Below are 22,825 nucleotides of genomic sequence, written 5' to 3'. Positions count from 1 at the left end.
AAAAAGAAGGCCAGGCATGGTGGCTCACACCTGTAATCCCAGCACTTTGGGAGGCCGAGGTGGGCAGATCACCTGAGATCGGGAGTTCGAGATCAGCCTGACCAACATGGAGAAACCCCGTCTCTACTAAAAAAAAATACAAAATTAGCCGGGCATGGTGGCACATGTCTGTAATCCCAGCTACTAGGGAGGGTGAGGCAGGAGAATCGCTTGAACCCGGGAGACGGAGGTTGCAGTGAGCCGACATCGTGCCATTGCACTCCAGCCTGGGCAACAAGAGTGAAACTCTGCCTCAAAAAAAAAAGTGCTTAGCGTTTTGCCATATCTGAAGGACAAACCTGTCTCAAAGGTTGGGAGACCTCTCACCATACACACATATCAAGAGGCAGGGGGAGGGAGGAAGGTGTTGGGGCTCCGCTTGCCCTGCGTGGGATGGGTGGGGTAACCTGAGAGGATGCTGGCAAGTCTCAGGTCAAATGTCAGAGCATCAGGTGAGTGTAAGGATGTGGTGCCCGCATGGCTGAAAGAAGAATCAGAAGAGTTATAAATAATGAAAATTGAGTGACTTGTTTAAGCAGGAAGTCAAACCCTATGATAATAAAATTCTTATATAAACGGACTACAGTAAATTCATGAGAGAGTTGGACTTTAAAGACTCAAACCCTTTTGAGATAAAAATAAAACTCCATTGAAGGAATGTCTGTCTTTGTGGTAGCTTGTTGGGTGAAAGAAAACTGATGTATAAAGATTTCATTTCCTTATTTGGGTCAGCCTGTGTTGGTTGCAAAAAATATCTTGACTTTGCCACTTTCGGTGGTCTCTAATGCTGCCATTTATAGATGAAAGATTCTCTTTAGGGTGAATAAACAGTATGACATTCATTCTTTTCAACTTCAGTTTTCATGTCAAAAGTTTCTCGCTTGTAAACCTCTTCCTGATATATGTAGCTGGTAAACCCACTTTCCTGACATTTTTTATCTCATTCTTTTATAGGTACTTCCTATTTAACAGACATTGTGTGGTGGGCTGGCACAATCGCAAGTAAGTAGCCTGTGTGGCGAAGTCTGGTCTTTTCCTTTCTTAGAATCCATCACTGGTCTGGGCAGGGCTGGAGCGGCTGGGCTAGGGTGGCTCTGTTCTTTGGAAGAGGGTGTCACGTGGCCTCTCCCCAGGCCCTAAGCATGCCTTTCAGTTCAGATGTCCCTGCCTCCCCAGGGCACTCTCCCTGCTCCCCTTCCTCCCAGGATGAGAGTGCAGAAGGACAAGTTAGGAGCTCGTGGAGGCCCCTGCAGCCCACGATTAGCCGTGAATTCAGTCCAGGCTGATCTGTCCTGGGCCCGAAGAAATTAAAACAGCTCCTGCTTACTCATGTAGTCGGGCTGTTGGCATTTGGTGAAATTCCATGTTAGGCTGCCTTGTTTTTCTCAACACAGTTGGTTTAACAGAAAGTTTCATGACTCAAAGATCAGGTCATGTGCTATAATGTAAAGATAAATAATATTAGAGTTCAGAACTCTAAATGTATTATAAAGGACAACTGTCTTTGAAATTCAGAAATATTATGTTTGGCCAGGCATGGTGGCTCACGCCTGTAATCCCAGCACTTTGGGAGGCTGAGACAGGTGGATTGTTTGAGCCCAGGAGTTTGAGACCAGCCTGGGAAACATGGCAAAACTCTGTCTGTACAAAAACAAAAATTACCTGGGCTTGGTGGTATGCACCTGTTTTCAAAGCTCTTTGGAGGCTGAGGTGAGAGGATTGCTTGAGCCTGGGAGGTGGAGGCTGCAGTGAGCCAAGATCACGCCAGTGCACTCCAGCCTGGGTGACAGAGCGAGACTCTGTCTCAAAAGAAAAAAAAGAAACATCATGTACTTTGTTTGTCACATTTGTCTTTTAATACGACATTACGTGGCAATACCAATTCTGTTCCTTGAAGAGCTCCTCTTTACGCTCTGTCTGGGTGATGTCCCTGCTGCAGTCTTGTGCGACAGTACTGTATCCTCTTGCTATGCCAGTGGCCTGTCACCGTGGCCAGCTGCCTATGCCAGAGTAGGTCCCAGGCCACTAGAGGGTGCACAGGAAGTTCTGCCTGATTTGTGTGAAAACAAGGATGTGTTAAGAGAGCGGAGATATGCCCAGTGGCGCGCCCATTTCAGTCACTGCTGGTTAGGTTCGGCATTTCCATGGAGGGCTGAACCTACTCACCCGACTGATGGGACCAGTGAAGGTGTGGGTCCTGACCCCTGACCCCTTAAATATGCAGATGACACCCCAGATGTGATTCTTCACAAGTAATGGGAATGAAGTAGCCCTTTCAGGGCAGAGCCTTGCGTAATTCAACTGTGATCAGTGCTGGAAGAGAGCTCTATAATTGTAAGTGGTATCCTTGTGATTTTCTTGACAGTGGCTGTTGGCCAGATTGGAAACTTCCTGGCTTACACGGCGGTCCCCACGGTCCTGGTAACTCCCCTGGGCGCCCTTGGAGTACCGTTCGGGTGAGAGCCAAGATTGTGTTTGGTATTTAATGTGTAGCGTAGATATAACAACTTTTCATTTTAAATGTTTCTGTTAAAGTAGTAAGAGCAAAGTTGTAATAGAAGATAGATCTTCAGGCCGGGCATGGTGGCTCACGCCTGTAATCCCAGCACTTTGGAAGGCCAAGGAGGGTGAATTACTTGAGGTCAGGAGTTCAAGACCAGCCTGGCCAACATGGCGAAACCCTGTCTCTACTAAAAATACAAAAAATTAGCCGGGCATGGTGGCGACCACCTGTAGTCCCAGCTACTCGGGAGGGTGAGGCACAAGAATTGCTTGAACCTGAGGGGCGGAGGTTGCAGTGAGTTGAGATGGCACCACAGCACTCCAGCCTGGGAGACAGAGCGAGACTCTGCCTTAAAAAAAAAAAGAGAGAAGATAGATCTTCAGTATTCTACTCTATATCGTTTAATTTTATCCCTTCAAATATAGTTCTGGGTAGTATTAACCCTTTTCTTAGATATTTAGTATATTTGAAACTCTAACTCATTTTTCCTGCCTATCAGTGAATCTGATGCTCTCATTCTCCTGATCGTTGTCCTGGAGTACATCTTAGAGACTAGAGAGTCTTCTGACACCTTGGCAAAGTTATTCTGAGAACTCATTAGGCAAAATGACTCAGTTGGTGTTTTATTGGGGTGCTTAGCATTCCTTGCTGGATGCCAGTCAGTCCCCACCTCAGCCCAGGAAATTACAGAGGTTGGGATGAATAACACATGGCACCGATGGATGTGAAATAGGATTTATGACTGACGCAGTCAACAGCACGTGGATTTTCTTAGGAGAAGGTCCCGGGTTTGGTTCTGAGTGAGACGAGTGAGGGGGACCTTTGGATTTTTATTGTAGTTAGGTGGTGGGGTGGGCTGGGTGGGGTTTCCATGCTTAGGCCGGGCTGGCATGGAGTGAAGTTTTTGCCCATGCCAAGGGACCAAGGACTCCGGGGACTGAGGACTCTAGGGACCCAGTGTGTGCTCAGGCTTCTTTTTAAATTTTAATTTCATTTTTTATTATTAATTTTTTAAATTTTATTTCTCCATTTTAAATCATCTTTTTAATTGATACACACGAGTAGGCTTCTTATCAGGTTGCCCGGTTGTGGGGCAAAGGGGAAAGGGGGGGAATGGGAACTTGAGGGCTGCAAGCCGTCAAACATTGCAGCTGGACTCTCTACTTACTGCGAAAATGATTTATGACATACTTATTAAATAACATATATCCTCCTGTGAACCTATTTATATTCTGATTTGTCTTTGAAGAAATCATTATAAATAGAAATAGGGTAGAAGAGAAATAAAATCCAAGTTTCTAACTCGTGGATACATTGGTTTTCTGCTGTATTCCAGACAGACGCCCAAATCCTTGCAGAGAAGTGTGTCCATGATGGATGTATTGAAGTTTACACCTTAGAGTCACGTAGGCATTAAGGTTCTGTGACCTAAATACCATGTTTTTCACATGTGATGCCTTGAGAATGTGTGTGGGGCACATTTTTCTCGTGAACACATACACTGCTATCATGTGTGGCTTGGCGTCCCTTTGCGTTTTGGATGGCTCTGAGGCACTGGGAGGGCAAGAGTGTTCTCACTTTGGGAAACACTCCTCCAGCTTCTGCGACCCATCCCCCTGAAAGATAATCAGGCAGATAAACAACCTGACCTGGTGATCTTGGCACATGGCACATTGAATGCACATATATCATATACTAAAATGTTTTGCTCAGTTAATTTCCTTAGAACTGTTCTCATGCACTTTGATGCTTAAGTCACTTCACCAGAAATGTTCACTGCTCCACATCTGCAGGAGGTGTTATTCACTGTAGGAACCATGTCAGATGGTGTTCTGGATAAAAAGCTTGTCTTCAACTTGGAATCCCAGTAAGACCTTTTCTTTTAAACAGAATAAAACTAAAATTAATTTGGAAAAAAAAATCAAAGATGATTATCAAAGTGTGCATATATGTATGTATATATGGGTTTTTTTTTTTTTTTTTTTTTTTCGACGGAGTCTCACTCTGTCACCCAGGCTGGAGTGCAATGGCACGATCTCGGCTCACTGCAAGCTCCACCTGCTGGGTTCACGCCCAGCTAATTTTTTTTGTATTTTTAGTAGAGACGGGGTTTGACTGTGTTGGCCGGGATGGTCTTGATCTCCTGACCTCGTGATCCACCCGCCGTCCTCCCAGAGTGCTGGGATTACAGGCCTAAGCCACAGCGCCCGGCCAATATGTATGTATATATGTATATTTTAAAAGCAGTTCTGTTCTTGATAATGGGATGGGGTTGCTGGAATTACGTAGAAACAGAAATGAAAAGAATGTGGCACTGGAAAAATAAGTCTGTGTAGCAGTGAATAGAATAGAGAGCCCCCAAATAGGTTCACTTCTTTCTGTAATAGTGTAATGTATGATAAAGTAATCATCTGAACATGCTGTGTTTAGAAAGAGGTTTAAAAAACTTCTGGGAAATATTTTCAAATTACAGAAAGGAAACAGGATTAAGTATAAGCAAAGCAATGCCCATCTCCCCTTACCCAGACACACCTACTGCTAACATCTTACCCACTTGCCTCATCATACACTTTCTCTGCATCTGGGTATCTCAGTCTCAACACTGTTGATGCTTGAAGCCAGATAACTCTTTGTTGAGGGAGCCATTCTGTGCATTGTGAGGTGTTTAGCAGCAACCTGGCCTTCACCTCCCAGATGCCAGTAGCACTCAACCTCCCCAAAATGTCTCCAGACATTGGCAGATGTCCCCTGCGGGGCAAACCACCCCTGGTCAAGAAGCACTGTTCTATATGAATGTGATGTGATTTTTTTTCCCTGTTTTTTAAAAAAAATCCATTTTAGCATAAGTTATGATTCTTTACCCCTGAACACATCAATTAGTATTTTCTAAGACTAGAGATACTCAGATTCTCTCCAAATAACCACAGTACAGTGATCAATTTCGATAAATTTAACCTTGTTATGATACATGTATCAAATCAGCCTCCATATTCCAATTTTGACAATTGACCTGTTATGCCATTATTTTATGTCGTTGTCTTTTATACCATTTTTTTTCTTCTAGTACAAGATCTAGGCCAGGCGCAGTGTGATTCATGCTTGTAATCCCAGCACTTTGGGAGGCCAAGGCAGGTGGATCATTTGAACCCAGGGAGACCAGTCTGGCCAGCATGGCAAAACCCTGTCTCTACTAAAAATACAAAAATTATCCAGGTGTGGTGGCACACACCTGTAATCCCAGCTACTTGGGTGGCTGAGACACAAGAATTGCTTGAAGCTGAGAGGCGGAGATTGCAGTGAATTGAGATCGAACCACTGCTCCAGCCTGGGTGACAGAGCAAAACTCTGTCCCCCCACCCCCCAAAAAAACAAAGATAAAGAAAAGATAGATAAAGCTCGTTAAAAAAAAACAACTATGAACTAATTCTCTTATGAATATAGATGGAGAAATTTTGAACAAAATACTAACCGGTTGGATCCAGCAATATATAAAAAGGATTATACAAGTGGGATTTATCCCAGGAATATGCAAAGTAGATTTAGCATTGAAAATAAATTAGTGCAATATACCACAGCAATAGAATAATCACCATGTGATCATCTCAAAAGACACACAAAAATTATGTAGTACAATTCAACACTCTTTCATGACGAAAACTCTTAATATGCTAGGAATAGAAAATAACTTCCTAAACTGACAAAGGGCCTCTGAAAGTACCCCAGCTAACGTCGTACTTAATGGCACAAGAGTTGATGTTTTCCCCTTAAGATCAGGAAGAAAACAAGCTGTCTACTTTCACCTCATCTATTCATCATTGTACTAGATGTTATAGCTACAGCAATTAGGCAAGCAAACAAATTAAAGGCATCCATATTGGAAAGGAAAGGAAGAAGTTAATTGCCTTTATTGGCAGAAGACCTGATTTTTTTTTTTTTTTTTTTTGGAGACAGACTCTCGCTCTGTCGCCAGGCTAGAGTTCAGTTGCGTGATCTTGGCTCACTGCAACTTCCACCTCCCGGGTTCAAGTGATTCTCCTTCCTCAGCCTTCTGAGTAGCTGGGACTCCAGGCGTCCGCCACCATGCCCAGCTAATTTTTGTATTTTTAGTAGAGACGGGGTTTCAGCATGTTAGCCAGGATGGTCTTGATCTCCTGACCTTGTGATCTGCCCCCCTCGGCCTCCCAAAGTGCTGGGATTACAGGTGTGAGCCACCGCACCCAGCTTTTTTTTTTTTTTTTTTTTTTTAGATGGAGTCTCACTCTGTCACCCAGGCTGGTGTGCTGTCGGCTCACTGCAACCTCTGCCTCCTGGGTTCAAGTGATTCTCTGCCTCAGCCTCCCGAGGAGCTTGGACTACAGGTGCCCACCACCACGCCCAGCTAATTTTTGTATTTTTAGTAGAGATGGGGTTTTGCCATGTTGGCTAGGCTAGTCTTGAGCTCCTGACTTTAGGTGATCCACCCACCTTGGCCTCCCAAAGTGCTGGGATTACAGGCATGAACCACCACACCCAGCAGAGGACCTGATCTTATATAGAGAGTCCTAAAGAATCACTAAGAAATTATTAGAACTAATAAGTTTAGCAAGGTTGATGGACACAAGATCAATATATAAAAATTACATCTGAGGCCGGGCGCAGTGGCTCACTCCTGTAATCCCAGCACTCTGGGAGGCCGAGACCGGAAGATCACCTGAGGTCAGGAGTTCGAGACCAGCCTGGCCAACATGGTGAAACCCCGTCTCTACAAAAATACAAAAAAAATCAACCAGGCGTGGTGGCACATGCCTGTAGTCCCAGCTACTCGGGAGGCTGAGGCAGGAGAATCGCTTAAACCCGGGAAGTAGATGTTATAGTGAGCTGAGATTGTGCCACTGCACTCCAGCCTGGGCAACAGAGTGAGACTCCGTCTCAAAAAAAAAAAAAAAAAAATTACATCTGCCAGGCGCGGTGGCTCAGGCCTGTGATCCCAGCACTTTGGGTGGCTGGAGGTTGGCGTGAGCCCGGGAGGCGGAGCTTGCAGTGAGCCGACATTGTGCCACTGCACTCCAGCCTGAGTGACAGAGCGAGACTCCATCTCAAAAAAAAAAAAAAAAAAAAAAAATTACATCTATATTCAGTAGCAGTGAGCAAACCAAAAACGAAATTAAGAAAGCAATTTCATATACAGTAGCACCAAAATGAATGAAATACTTAAGGATAAATTTAACTGGCCAGGCGCGGTAGCTTACGCCTGTAATTCCCACACTTTGGGAGGCCCAGGCAGGCGGATCACGAAGGGCACAAACAACAGAAGGAAAATAGATAAATTGGATGTCATCAAAATTAAAAACCTTTCTGCTTAAAAGGATGCCATGAATGAATTGAGAACTCGTGGGAGAAAAAATTTCAAAGTATATGTCTGATAAGGGACTTGTAGTTAGAATACATAAAATCTCTTGCCAGGCATGGTGGCTCATGCCTGTAATCCCAGCACTTTGGGAGGCCGAGGCAGGTGGATCATGAGATCAGGAGTTTAAGACCAGCCTGGCCAACATGGTGAAACCCCGTCTCTACTAAATACAAAAAATTAGCCTGGTGTGGTGGCACATGCCTGTAATCCCAGCTACTTGGGAGGCTGAGGCAGGAGAATTGTTTGACCTCAGGAGGTGGAGGTTCCATTGAGCCGAGATTGCACCATTGCACTCCAGCCTGGGCAACAAGAGGGAAACTGTCTCAATAAAAGAAAACAAAACAGAAACTCTTACAATGCATCAGTAAAAGGTCAGATAACCGAGTTTAAAAATGGCACTGTCGGCCAGGCGCAGTGGCTCATGCCTATACTCCCAGCTCTTTGGAAGGCCAAGGCGGGTGAATCGCTTGAGGTCAGGAGTTTGAGACCAGCCTGGCCAACATGGTGAAACCCTGTCTTTACTAAAAATACAAAAATCCCCCCGGCGTGGTGGCGGGCACCTGTAATCCCAGCTACTCGTGAGGCTGAGGCAGGAGAATCGCTTGAACCCGGGAGGCAGAGGTTGCAGTGAATCGAGATCACGCCACTGCACTCCAGCCTGGGTCACAGAGTGAGACTCTGTCTCAATAAATGAATGAAAATGGCACTGTCCTCTGGTATTCCACAATGGAATAAGAGATGATTTGGCCTCGTGACTCATACTGTCCACTTTCATGCATGGCAACCCTTTCCCACCTTGGCATAGTCCACCCATTGCCCGAGGCCAGTTCCAGGCCCACTTTTTGCCCTGTGAGCCCGCTGCATTTCTGGTTTCTCCTTTTCCGGGCAGCTACTCAATGGAGCTTCTCTATTTAACATCTAGTCGTGTAGTCATGTCTTTTGTTGTTTCTTTCAGTGATGTTGCTTATTTCCCCAACGACACTTTTGGGAGCTTCTTAAGAACAGGTTGTCTAGGGACAAGGATACAAAGTGGTACAAGGGAAAAGTAGGCTGTTTAGGACCTGTGGGTGTGTCATGACCATGCTTGTATCTCTTGTTAGCTTTGTGGCCTTAGGTTCAATGCTGACCCTTTCTGAGGCTCAAGTTTCCTTATCTTTAAAATAGGTATTAAAGGAAGTAATCCGGTCCATACCTGAGCCTGGTATGCCCTTCTCCCGGACGTTCCTGTTTTCTGATCGTCTTCAGCACAGACATGAGTAAAGTGAGAATGACCAGTCCTGTGACTTACTGAGGGCAAGGTGTTCCAATTCAGATTGTATACTGATAATTACACAGGGAAGTAAGAGAAGAAACACATTAGAAGCCTGGAGATTATAGATGTTTTTGAAGAATACATTTTTTTGCATTAATAATGTGACTACTTTTTAAAAGTTTTCAGTATTAGAGGAAATAACCACCCATACTACTTCTACTATACTGCAATTACTATTAGCATTTTTATTTTTTCTTTTGTTTGTGCATTTTTCACTTAATTTATTTTGTTTTTATCATGCATTACTTATAATTATTTTGACAGTTTTTGTACCCTACTTTTCCATGTAGCATAAATATTAGTATTTTTGATTGGTTCCTTTTATAAGTAAGGAAACATTACTTTTATTTTTGGTCAGTCATAAAACTTTTTATACTCTGGTATATTTTATATGTGCTGACATAGTAATATAGTGGTGTAAGTTATGTGTATCATTAACTACGTAGTGGTTATACATGGAATTGGTGTGAAAATCCTGGCCAGGCATGGTGGCTCACACCTATAATTCCAGCACTTTGGGAGGCCAAGGCAAGAGGATCATTTGAGCCCAGGAGTTTGAGACTTGCCTGGGCAATCTAGTGAGACCCAGTCTCTACACAAAATTTTTAAAAAATTAGCTGGGTGTGGTGGCATGGTAGTCCCAGCTACTCCAGTGGCTGAGGTAGGAGGATCACTTGAGCCCAGGAGTTCAAGCTTGTGGTGAGCTGTGATTGCACCACTGCACTCCAGCCTGGGCAACAGAGTGGGAGGTGGTCTCTTGAAGGGAAAAAAAGAAGAAAAAGAAAATGGTTTTTCTAGATAAAATATCTGCTGTTAGAAGAAAGGTCAGGTAGTTTGGTTTAAACTTTAATGATTTCTCTTTTTTCAATAAAGGTCCATTTTAGCTTCCTATCTCCTGAAGGAAAAGCTCAACATCTTGGGCAAGTTGGGGTGCCTGCTAAGCTGTGCAGGCTCTGTCGTGCTGATTATCCACTCCCCAAAGTCTGAGAGTGTGACGACTCAGGCTGAGCTGGAAGAGAAGCTGACCAATCCAGGTAATTCCTTTCTAGCAGCACTGCCAAGAAAGTTTGCACTAGGAGTCCTAACTTTTTAAACCACGTCTTCAAAATGGACGCTTCCTGGCAGGGCAGAGGAACCATGTGTCCACCCTGATCTGTTACTGTAGATCTGTGTTCTCTGGGCATGTGCATCAGTGGGCTGTGCTCGCAGGCTAGCTCTCTGCCCTCACCCTCCCTCCTGATCCTCAGGCCCTGGGGGGAGCCTCCGTGGCCTGGTATTCCTTCAGGTTCTCTTCTGGGGCCTTGTGCATGGGTGTCTTCCCTTCCCACAGTGGCTCCCCTTGGACCACCCTCCCAAGTCTGACTGCCACCCACCCCTCCCGACGTACCTTTCCTGGTGTGCCCTGCCCACTCTATCTCCACCTCAGCACTTTGCTCCCTCCAGCTTGAAGCTCTGTGAGAACAAAGACCTGGCATCTCTTAAGTTTAGATTCCTCATATAGCCCTGTTTATATATCTTTTGACATAATTTCTTTTCTTTTTTTTTGAGACGGAGTCTCACTCTGTCACCCAGGCTGGAGTGCAGTGGCGCGATCTCAGCTCACTGAAAGCTCCGCCTCCCGGGTTCACGCCATTCTCCTGCCTCAGCCTCCTGAGTAGCCAGGGACTACAGGCGCCCGCCACCACGCCCGGCTAATTTTTTTTGTATTTTTAGTAGAGACGGGTTTCATCATGTTAGCCAGGATGGTCTTGATCTCTTGACCTCGTGATCCGCCCACCTCGCCCTTCCAAAGTGCTGGGATTACAGGCGTGAGCCACCGTGCTTGTCCTTTTTTTTGATAAATGCATTAAAAACTACTATCTACATGATTACAACAGACTTAAAGTATAGATTTCACTTTAAGTAGACCACCCTGTGTTGCTTACCAACAAGTTTAGGCAGCTGCCAGCACAAAACTGCCTCCACATCAGTATGCTGGTTTACATGTCCATACTCGCTGGTTTGCATGTCCACACGTGCTGGTTTGCATGTCCACACTCCCTGGTTTTCATGTCCGCACTCACTGGTTTTCTTGTCCACACTCGCTGGTTTGCATGTCCACACTCGCGGTTTGCATGCCCACACTCGCTGGTTTTCTTGTCCACACTCGCTGGTTTGCATGTCCATACTCGCTGGTTTGCATGTCCACACCCTGGTTTGCATGTTCACACCTAGTCTTCATGTCCACACTTGCTGGTTTGCATATCCACACCCTGGTTTGCATTTGCATGTCCACACTTGCTGGTTTTCATGTCCACACTCGCTGGTTTTCATGTCCACACTCAACTGGTTTTCTTGTCCACACTCGCTGCTTTGCATGTCCACACTCGCTGGTTTGCATGTCCACACTCGCTAGTTTTCTTGTCCATACTCGCTGGTTTTCTTGTCCACACTCACTGGTTTTCTTGTCCACACTTGCTGGTTTTCATGTCCACACTCGCTGGTTTTCATGTCCACACTTGCTGGTTTTCTTGTCCACACTCGCTGGTTTGCATGTCCACACTCACTGGTTTGCATGTCCACACTCGCTAGTTTTCTTGTCCACACTCGCTGCTTTGCATGTCCACACTTGCTGGTTTTCTCGTCCACACTCGCTGGCTTGCATGTCCACATCCTGGTTTGCATGTCCACACTTGCTGGTTTTCTTGTCCACACTCTCTGCTTTCCATGTCCACACTTGCTGGTTTGCATGTCCACACCCTGGTTTGCATGTGCACACCTAGTTTGCATGTCCACACTTGCTGGTTTTCTTGTCCACACTCGCTGGTTTGCATGTCCACACCCTGGTTTGCATGTCCACACCCTGGTTTGCATGTCCACACCCTGGTTTGCATGTGCACACCTAGTCTGCATGTCCACGCTCACTGGTTTTCTTGTCCACACTCGCTGGTTTTCTTGTCCACACTCACTGGTTTGCATGTCCACACCCTGGTTTGCATGTTCACGCCCTGGTTTGCATGTCCACACCCTGGTTTGCATGTTCACACCCTGGTTTGCATGTCCATACTCGCTGGTTTGCATGTTAACACCTAGTTTGCATGTCCACACTCACTGGTTTTCTTGTCCACACTCGCTGGTTTGCATGTCCACACCCTGGTTTGCATGTCCATACTTGCTGGTTTGCATAGCCAGCAGTTCCCAGCCCTCTCAGGTCCATTTGTGATGTTGGAATGGATTTCATGGAAAACACAACCTCCTTATACACACAATTTCAAACCATCAATTTAATGCCCTAACTGTAATATAAAGGAGAAATACCAGGACAATACTTTAAAACAAAACATCCATTTCAATATGTAAATGCCCAGGTCCCACTACAAGAGAAGACCTATTGAAGCTGGCCGACCCCACACCTTGTGAGGAGTGGTTGAGAATCTGGTAGCTGCAGATATAGACTGACGTGGGGGTGTAATGTTATTGACTTGGACTCTTGAGGTCTTGCCATGAACAAAATGATCCTCAGATGGAGCATAACTCTTAACGCAGTTTTGATCAAAGAAAGAACAATCCTCCCTCAATTTACATGGAAGTGACATGTCTGAAAAATTCAGCATATATTAAATCCATGCAAAAATTACTTTGTTTCACACATAAAATAGTCTCTAGGCTCTGATTATTACAGGCATATTTTTCAGTTACAAGTCCAAGGAGACATTCAGAAGTTGTGACGAGAATGGGATGATTTTTGATGGGGCTGGGGGTTGCTGTCTGCACATGCCTCTGCCCACTGGATGCAGCCCCCAATCATTGCAAAACCCACAAACACCTCCACAGCTTAAAGTCCTCCGTCCTGTCCCCTGCCTTACCCCTGCCCCCTGGATTCCCCGGCGCTTTTTTGAAACCTCGGAGCATCTCCATTAACTTGTATTGTTAAGAGAATGGTTCTAGGCCGGGCGCAGTGGCTCAAGCCTGTAATCCCAACACTTTGGGAGGCCGAGGACAGCAGATCACCTAAGGTCAGGAGTTCGAGACCAGCCTGGCCAACATGGCGAAACACTGTCTCTACTAAAAATATAATAGCCAGGCGTGGTGGCAGGCGCTTATGTATTCCCAGCTACTCAGGAGGCTGAGGCAGGAGAATTGCTTGAACCTGGGAGGCGGAGGTTGCAGTGAGCAGAAATCGCGCTATTGCACTCCAGCCTGGGCAACAAAGAGCAAAACTCCGTCTCAAAAAAACAAAACAAAACAAACAACAACAAAAAAAGAGAACGGTTCCGATAGAGGACCATGTAAACATTTAGGAGCTGTAAATGGTTCGTTTGTTTTTTTTGAGACGGACTCTTGCTCTGTCGCCCAGGCTGGAGTGCAGTGGTGTGATCTCGGCTCACTGCAACCTCTGCCTCCTAGGTTCAAGCGATTCTCCTGCCTCAGCCTCCTGAGTAGCTGAGATTACTGGTGCATGCCACCATGCCTGGCTAATTTTTTGTATTTTTAGTAGAGAACAGGGTTTCACCGAGTTAGCCAGGATGGTCTCGATCTCCTGACCTCCTGATCTGCCCACCTCGGCCTCCCAAAGTGCTGGGATTACAGGTGTGAGCCACCGTGCCCGGCTGTAAATTTTTTTTTTTTTTTAAAGATGGAGTCTTGCTCTGTCACCCAGGCTGGAGTGCAGTGGTGCCATCTCGGCTCACTGCAACCTCCACCCCCTAGGTTCAAGTGATTCTCCTGCCTCAGCCTCCCGAGTAGCTGGGATTACAGGCGCACTGTAATTTTCGTACTTTTAGTAGAGAGGGGGTTTCACCATCTTGGCCAGGCTGGTCTTGAACTCCTGACCTCATGATCCACCCACCTTGGCCCCCCAAAGTGCTGGGATTACAGGCGTGAGCCACCGCATCTGGCTAACCCGGCTATAAATGTTTTAACAGTGAAAATGATGGGAATAATTTTGTGGAATGAAATCAGTGGGTCTGGCTTGGGTAAATTCAAGCCAGAGCCCGCATGCCCCCCAGGGCTGTGCCACAGTAGAGGCGGGTGGCGGGTGGGGGCCCAGGTGCTGCCCCAGTCCACCCCGTGGGTTGCACCTGCTAGGCGGCGGCTCCGGGTGACTGTGTGCTGTCTGTGTTCCAGTGTTTGTGGGCTACCTGTGCATCGTGCTGCTCATGCTCCTGCTGCTCATCTTCTGGATCGCGCCGGCCCATGGGCCCACCAACATCATGGTCTACATCAGCATCTGCTCCTTGCTGGGCAGTTTCACCGTGCCTTCCACCAAGGGCATCGGGCTGGCAGCCCAAGACATCTTGCATAACAACCCGTCCAGTCAGAGAGCCCTCTGCCTGTGCCTGGTGCTCCTGGCCGTGCTCGGCTGCAGCATCATCGTCCAGTTCAGGTACATCAACAAGGCACTGGAGTGCTTCGACTCCTCGGTGTTCGGGGCCATCTACTACGTCGTGTTTACCACGCTGGTCCTGCTGGCCTCAGCCATCCTCTTCCGGGAGTGGAGCAATGTGGGCCTGGTGGACTTCTTGGGGATGGCCTGTGGATTTACTACCGTCTCCGTGGGGATTGTCCTTATACAGGTGTTCAAAGAGTTCAATTTCAACCTTGGGGAGATGAACAAATCTAATATGAAAACAGACTAGATTGCAATAGGAGCTTGGATGGTTCGAGGAACAGGCATTGGAGGTGGTTTCTGGCCCCGATTGGATGTGAAGTAGAAGAGGTCCTCGATCATGGTGTTAGAATTGACTGGATAGTAACAGGTGGTCTGGTGGACAGCGGGGAGCATGGCTCAGCACCAGAGCAGAGGCCCAGCCAGCCCTCTGCAGCCCAAAGGTGCCCAGCGGTTGCCTGGCACCATCTGTCTCTGATGAGACGAATCTCATTTTCATTTCCATTAACCTGGAAGCTTTCATGAATATTCTCTTCTTTTAAAACATTTTAACATTATTTAAACAGAAAAAATGTGCTCTTTCTGGTTAGTTGTTACAGGATAGCAGAGATACTTTTACTTAGATTACTTTGGAAATGAGAGATTGTTGTCTTGAACTCTGGCACTGTACAGTGAATGTGTCTGTAGTTGTGTTAGTTTGCATTAAGCATGTATAACATTCAAGTATGTCATCCAAATAAGAGGCATATACATTGAATTGTTTTTAATCCTCTGACAAGTTGACTCTTCGACCCCCACCCCCACCCAAGACATTTTAATAGTAAATAGAGAGAGAGAGAAGAGTTAATGAACATGAGGTAGTGTTCCACTGGCAGGATGACTTTTCAATAGCTCAAATCAATTTCAGTGCCTTTATCACTTGAATTATTAACTTAATTTAACTCTTACTGTGTATATGTTCTTAGATTAGAATAATGTAACTTCCTCGAGTATGCTTTAATATTTCAATATTCAAGTTACAAATGTATAAGGCAGTTAGAAATAATACAGTCACATGTCACTTAATGGTAGGGAAACATTCTGAGAAATGCATTGTAAGGTGACTTTATTGTGTGAACATCATGGAGTGCACTTACACAAACCTAGATGGGACACCTATGACCCACCCAGGCCAGATGGTACAGCCTGTTGCTCCTGGGCCACACACCTGTACCGCATGTGACTGCACTGAATACCGCAGGCAATTGTAACGCAGTGGTGAGTATTTGTGTTTCCAAACATAGGAAAGGTACAGTAAAACTATGGTGTTATAATCTTATGGGAGCACCGCCACATAAGTGGTATGTCTTTGACAGAAACGTGGTTACGTGGTTCATGACTGTATATTCACTGGAAGATAGTCAAGACTAAGGAGACATTAGAGCAAATTGATCCGTTTAACGTGATTATTGTCCAATTAAAGACAGTTGATTTAAGTAGCATGAGGTATTATTTTATTTGTATTCAATCTCTGTACCTGGGATCCAGTATCAAATATATCCACATTCTTTATCAGCAAGCATTTATGGCCATTCAGAAGAAATAAATTAGGTAACTTGATAATAAGGTTAAGTGGGAGAGTACCTGTTCAATAGCTCATATATCGAGTACCCTGTCATACAGGAACAAGTTAAAGGACACAATTGAGGTTAGGCTAGATTCTACAAATTGCAACACACAGTTTTCAAAAGATTTTCTAACAAAAAGCCAGTGAATGTAGCCATCTCCTTGTTGTTTGCAATAGCAGAGCATCCTAGAGTTCCTCAGCTAACCTCTCATTATGTGTCTTAAATGCAAAAGAGCCATTAATTATGCCAGTATTTGAATCAAAGAGGTCATTCTCTGTCTATAGTGTTCCCATCCATGTGTTCCAAGTGGGAGCAAAGCATGAAGTGATGCAGATATTTCACCACGGTATCATGTATTTCACAGCCAGTGTTTTATCTCAGCAGGGAACTATGCCAAGTTGAAAGATGGGGTTGGGTAAAGTAGATTAGGTGAAGTAGAACATAAAATTGAATAGTACCCAATTAAATTTCCTCAGTAAGAAAAAAATGTGTTTTTGTAGGCAAAAAGAACATTTCTAAAGTCTCAAGGAATAGCTTCCTAAAGTGTTGAGTAAAGAGGCTAAATAAAATGAGACTAGTTTAATATAGAGAGAAAAATACCTTTATGAAGTGAAAGTGTACATGATGATCATGGGTTGTCAGTGATTTGTGAACTGAGAGCAGCAACAGCATGATTTAAAAAAAATTTTAAATCCTCTCTTAATGGATGGTTAACAAATGCTCAAAGTCCATTACTCTTTTTATTGGCTCTGGCAGGTTTTGTTTTTTATCATCAGTGCTTTTAGGAATGCAGGCCTTAACTTACCGAACTGAACTTTCTGAAAACGTTATGTAGCAGTATCAATATACTTTTAGGCATAAAAATAGTTTCCTAGGTAAGGGGTGTGAGATATTCAAAGAATACATGTGGCTAACAAGTGTAATGAGAAAGTTCATGTGTCACATGAAAATGATCACATTTGTGTTGCTACAGCTTTCATGGGAAATTTAGTTTAAAGGCAGCTCTTGGTGTACCTTAGTATATTTTAATCCACATTTATACCATTGATACTGAGAGGTGATACCCGATGATCTTCTCTATAATATTCTTAGAGTGAAACAAAATCTCAAAAGTATTAATAGCTCTTCTACCCTTGAAGGTGACTGGTCCTGGGACAGTTAGAATCTTTCAGGTTTACCTCTGTTCAGCAGATACTTCAGTAGGATACATAGCTTTTCTTCCAGTGAAACAAAGTTCATATCATCCATTGTTTTTCAAGCATGTGACACTAGCCTCAAAGTAAATGACATGACCAGTGGTTGAACAGTCTAATTTTCAAATTTAATATAGAGCATATAACTTCTGATTTAATAGTATTTATTTTAAAAATTTATGTTTTCATCATTCGTTTGAAAATGAAAAAAAAAGCCCCAAAGTGAGAACTTTGGGGGAGGGCCTAGAACATGGATAGATCTCTTAGTGGTCTTTCCAACAGTACATGTACTTGAAATATTTTCATTATCATACTATTCTTTGAAAGAAAAGATGCTTACTGTATCCTTGTTTTCAAGCATCCTCTAAAATCAAAGGTTTTGATCACAATATGCAGGTTTCCTCTTCATAGATAACTTAAATAGGCCATTTCTCTCCTCTTCTTGGGCAATTCCTTGTTTTCTCCTCTGAATATTTGCATTTGAAAAGATTGCTTCCTGTTCTGCTCATTGATCAAAGGTAGGGCCAATTAAGGATTCTAACCCTAACCTAGCACCACAAAGCCCCCCTGGAGCATCTTCCCGGCTGGCAGGACCATGCCATCTCTGTGGAGAAGGTGCTGGGGAGGGAAGTCCTTCCAGTGCCACATGGAGTGAGGCCTTGCCCATACTGGGGACTTTGGGGAGGAATCCGGTGTTCTGGTGGCCTTGCTCAGCTCTCATTGAGATCTTTTGCTATCAGAATGTTAGTGAAATATACTTCGCAGCTCTTTGTTCAGCAATAAGGAATATTCTTTCAATTCCTCTTCAAGCCAATTTACTACACCCAGTTGTCTTTCCAGAAGTTCATCCCAGCAGTAATGTGTTGGTGTTTGTTCTTCTTTGGATTTCACATCTGTTTTCTGGTAGAAGTGAGCACTGTTCACTTGTGCAGTCGTCTTATTTTCCTTCTTCCTAGATGACTCAGCTCTTTGTAAATGTTGTGCTCAACTTCTAGGGGCCAGTTCTAGACTTTGGAGATGCAGTGGCTCCCAGGTGTGCACGGACACCTGGTCCGTGGAAACAGGTGTGATGGGCACAGGCTGCTGCCCTTCTGTCTGGTCGGGGGATTCCTCTTCTTCAAGCTGCTCAGCTAACCCAGAAGAGGGGAGAGAGTACTCCGGTGGTTCCCAGAGTCCCTCCCATCGCGCTGCTCCGACCTGACGCCTGCTCGATGCTGACTTAGGCTTCCTGCCACCAAGCAGGAAACTTTGAAAGAGAACATTTCAGTGTGAGGTCTGTTCCCGACGGCATGGATTAGCTTCTGTGTTCTGAAGTTGTCCTTTTCATGGTGTCTGACACCAAGGGCATTGTTCGCCCATGAGGCAGGATTGGATGGAGTCTTGGTGTTTTGCCTTCTCAGGGACCAAAAATGTATCATTGACTCCTTAACAGTGACCTTCCTCCCGAGGACATATCCGTGTTCATTTTTCATAGATTTTACTCATATTCATAGGTAGATTCTGTTAATGTGAGTTGGAAAGAAAAGACCAATTTGTACACCAGTCACACCACAAGACAGTTTATCATATAAAATACCTCAATTTTTTGTATTCCTCATTTCCACCTCACAGTTGTACTGGTGATGAATTTTAAGGGTCTGTCCTTTAGCTTATAGGTGATATTTCACATCTGGCCAGATTCTTATACCTCCATTGTATACTTGAAAAGGTTCAGAATTACAGGAACAGCAGTGAGAATTTGGCCCACTACCACGACTCATTTGTTTCATTCACATTCCTCACGTGCAACAACATAATTATATTTTAAGAAAATGTAACTTTGTTACATCAAAATATGTTGTCTAGTAAAAAGTTGATATTCAGTAGAACAAGGATCGTGTAAATAAACATCTATTTCACATGTACCCAAAAGCATTTAAAAAGCAGAGCAGGAGCCAGGGAGGGGGATGTTTTTCTTCTTTTCTCTATTTTTCCCTAAATCGTGCAAACATAGGTGAGTCTCTTAACCTTTCTGTGCCTCAGTTTTTCTACCTCTAAAGGGGTGGGATGGTTCTTTAAATTGTTTCTAAAACACTGGCACTTTCCGCAGTGTTCAGGTGGCCTGAGATGAGAGCACCGTGTTCAGAAGTGCCTGGGAGTGGCACAGTGGAAGCTCCGCTTGCACGGACCATGGAGTCTGCTCAGGACCATGCTGTAGAACACACAGCCTCATGCGCTGAGAAAGCAAAGGAAGTGCGGGGTGTAAAGTTTGCATGATTCCATGAAGCTTTAGTTTTCCTTTTTTTGTTTTAAAAGAAAGGGTTTTATATGTTCTATTGTAAAATATGGAAATTAAACAGGGACTTAAGAAAGCCGCACAGAAAGATCACCTTCCGATGGTGTGATGGGCTCCTGACATTCGGCCGAGGTCTGTATTCTGAAAAAGATTTAATGAGCTGTGAAACACGTGGATTCTGTTGCACTGGATTTGTAATAAATGACGCTGAACTTCCTGCTTCCAAGCAGCTCAACCCTGATGCTGAACTGACACCAGGAGAATGTCAAGGCTCTCAAACCACTAGTGCCAAAGGGTCATGTTGAAAAGTTCAGAATATTTATTTGTCAGAATATAATAATTGCCCCCCACCTTAGTATTTTTGCACTTTACAGAAATTTAGATACTGTTTTTCAGTGGCTTGAGTGTTTTGCCTTTTCAAAGGATAACTATTATTTTCTTGAAAATGGAATATAATCATGAAAGAGAGGAAGAAGATGTAAAAAATGTCAAATGTTGATTGGTTGTGTAAAAGTTTTGTCATAGACATGTATTGGGGAGCTTCTAATTAGCATACATAGACACATGTGTCAGTGGCTAAGACCTGCTTATATTTTGCTTTATAGATGTAGTCATAGCATGTTGTTATTGCCTCATGTAAATAAAAAGGCTATTAAGTTTTCCAGTAATATTTATTAATCTGTATGTGTTTTAAAATAAAATAACTTATTTCTAGCTGAACATTTGTTGATTTTTTTTTTCCCTTTTACTTGAAATGCTCATGTAGTCTCAGGTTCCAGATCATCCCAGTTCCTCACATTTTTCCTATTCTCTTTTTAGAAATGAGTAGCCTAGGCTGGGTGCAGTGGCTCATGCCTGTAATCGCAGCACTTTAGGGGGCTGAGGCGGGTGGAACACTTGAGGCCAGGAGTTTGAGACCAGCCTGGTCAATATGGTAAAACCCCATCTCTACTAAAAAATAACAAAAATTAGGCATGGTGGTGCACGCCTGTAGTCCCAGCTACTCAGCAAGCTGAAGCAAGAGAATCACTTGAACTTGGGAGGTAGAGGTTGCAGTGACCGAGATCACAGCACTGCACTCCAGCCTGGACAACAGAGCGAGACTCCATCTCAAAAAAAAAAAAAAGAAAAATGACTAGCCTCTAGATCTCTGTAACAATGTAGAAAATGTCTACCTGTGGGCCAGGTGTGGTGGCTTACGCCTGTAATCCCAGCACTTTGGGAGGCTGAGGTGGGCGGATCACCTGAGGTCGGGAGTTTGAGAGTAGCCTGACCAACATGGAGAAATCCTGTCTCTGCTAAAAATACAAAATTAGCCAGAGGTGGCGGCACATGCCTGTAATCCCAGCTACTCAGGAGGCCGAGGCAGGAGAATCACTTGAACCCGAGAGGCAGAGGTTGCAGTGAGCCGAGATCGCACCATTGCACTCCAGCCTGGGCAACAAGAGCAAAACCCCGCCTCAAAAACAAAACAAAACAAAAAAGGCCAGCGGCGGTGGCTCACGCCTGTAATCCCAGCACTTTGGGAGGCCAAGGCAGGCAGATCACGAGGTCAGGAGTTCAAGACCAGCCTGGCCAACATGGTGAAACCCCGTCTCTTCTAAAAATACAAAAATTAGCTGGGCATTGGTGGTGTGTGCCTATAATCCCAGCTACTCTGGAGGCTGAGGCAGGAGAATCGCTTAAACCCGGGAGGTGGAGGTTGCAGCGAGCCGAGGTCGTGCCACTGCACTCTAGCCTGGACGACAAGAGTGAAACTCCGTCTTGGAAAAAAAAAAAAAAAGAGAAAACGTCTACCTGTGCATCTACCTTGGGGAGCAAATCCATGATGTATGCAGAAATTCCCTATCCTGTGACTATCTCTTGATCCAATGAAGTGATAGTATTAAATAAAACCAGCTTTATTTTAATATGTTAGTACTTTTGACATGTTTTTGAGTTGTATATCATTTTACATTTTTAGCCCATAGAAAATGAGACAATCATAACACATTTTCATACTTCAAGCATCATTAGAAATCTTGTTGCTAATCTTCTTTAGTGTCCTATAATTTTCTTTGTTTTGGTTTTTTTTTTTTTGAGAGACAGGGTCTCACTCTCTTACAGGCATAGCTCACTGCAGCCTCAAACTGCTGGGCTCAAGCGACCCTCCTGTGTCAGCCTCCCTGTTAGCTAGGACTACAGGCCTGTGCCTCCACACCTGGGTAATTTTTTAATTTTTTTGTAGAGACAGGGTCTAGTTATGTTGCTCAGACTGGTGTCCTATAAGTTATTTTATCAAATGAGAAAAAATGAGTAAGATTTTTTTCTTAGTCTCTATCCCAAAAGATTTAATTATTCACATTTTGATCAAAGTATACTTATACAGAAAACAAGAACAAACATTTTATGAAATCACCAAATGCATCTATGGATAACTCCAGATAGGTTTTTGGGGCTGTGAAGTGTATTAATGCCAAATTCTGCTGTCATTGAACAAAAGCTTGCATTGGTTGGTTACTACTATAGAGTAGTTTGTGCTAGCTGCTAGCCAAGCCTTCCCTGCAAGGGACTTATCCTAGAATTTCTGTGTTGCTTAGTTACATCCATCCCATCCATCTGATGACCCTTCGTTTTGACATTGTCAGCATGCTTGTTGTAGTATTAGTCACACTTACTTGTTCATCATTAGTTTGAACCTCACATGATAGTTTTAAAAACGTTTTTAGTTGGAGAGGTGAGACACAGACAAGAAACAGATATAAAAGATCTAGGTACCTCTGCAGCCAGGCACGGTGGCTCACGCCTGTAATCCCAGCAGTTTCGGAGGCCAAGGCGGGCGGATTACCTGAGGTTGGGGGTTTGAGACTGGCCTGACCAACATGGAGAAACCCCCGTCTCTACTAAAAATACATAATTAGCTGAGCATGGTGGTACACGCCTGTAATCCCAGCTATTCGGGAGGCTGAGGCAGGAGAATTGCTTGAACCCGGGAGGCGGAGGTTGCAGTGAGCTGAGATCGCGCCTTTGCACTCCAGCCTGGGCAACAAGAGCAAAACTCCGTCTAAAAAAAAAAAAAAAAAAAATCTAGGTACCTCTATTACCAGTCCAAAGAGGACAGGATTCATTCCAGCTGAGCACATGAGAAAGAGGTGTGGAA

At 44.4% G+C, this 22,825-nt stretch overlaps 1 protein-coding gene across 2 annotated transcripts in view; it reads left to right on the top strand.

Annotated features, from left to right (window-relative positions):
- Positions 1–20,406, top strand: part of NIPA1 (NIPA magnesium transporter 1) — a 43,516-nt gene extending 23,110 nt beyond the window's left edge. The window contains exons 2-6 of one of the 2 annotated variants that reach the window (XM_063716120.1): positions 994–1,041; positions 2,405–2,495; positions 4,336–4,409; positions 10,117–10,277; positions 14,350–20,406. In XM_063716120.1, coding sequence (XP_063572190.1) covers positions 4,360–4,409; positions 10,117–10,277; positions 14,350–14,861 — 723 coding nt within the window. In that variant the 5' untranslated portion in view covers positions 994–1,041; positions 2,405–2,495; positions 4,336–4,359 and the 3' untranslated portion in view covers positions 14,862–20,406. The remainder of the gene's footprint in view (positions 1–993; positions 1,042–2,404; positions 2,496–4,335; positions 4,410–10,116; positions 10,278–14,349) is intronic. The other variant, XM_002825204.3, reaches the window with a different exon arrangement.
- The last annotated feature ends 2,419 nt before the right edge of the window (positions 20,407–22,825 follow it).

Source organism: Pongo abelii, chromosome 16, assembly GCF_028885655.2.
Source record: "Pongo abelii isolate AG06213 chromosome 16, NHGRI_mPonAbe1-v2.0_pri, whole genome shotgun sequence".
NCBI classification, from domain to species: Eukaryota; Metazoa; Chordata; class Mammalia; order Primates; family Hominidae; genus Pongo; species Pongo abelii.
Note: the sequence above shows the minus strand (reverse complement) of the source record. Positions and strands in the feature narration are given on the sequence as shown.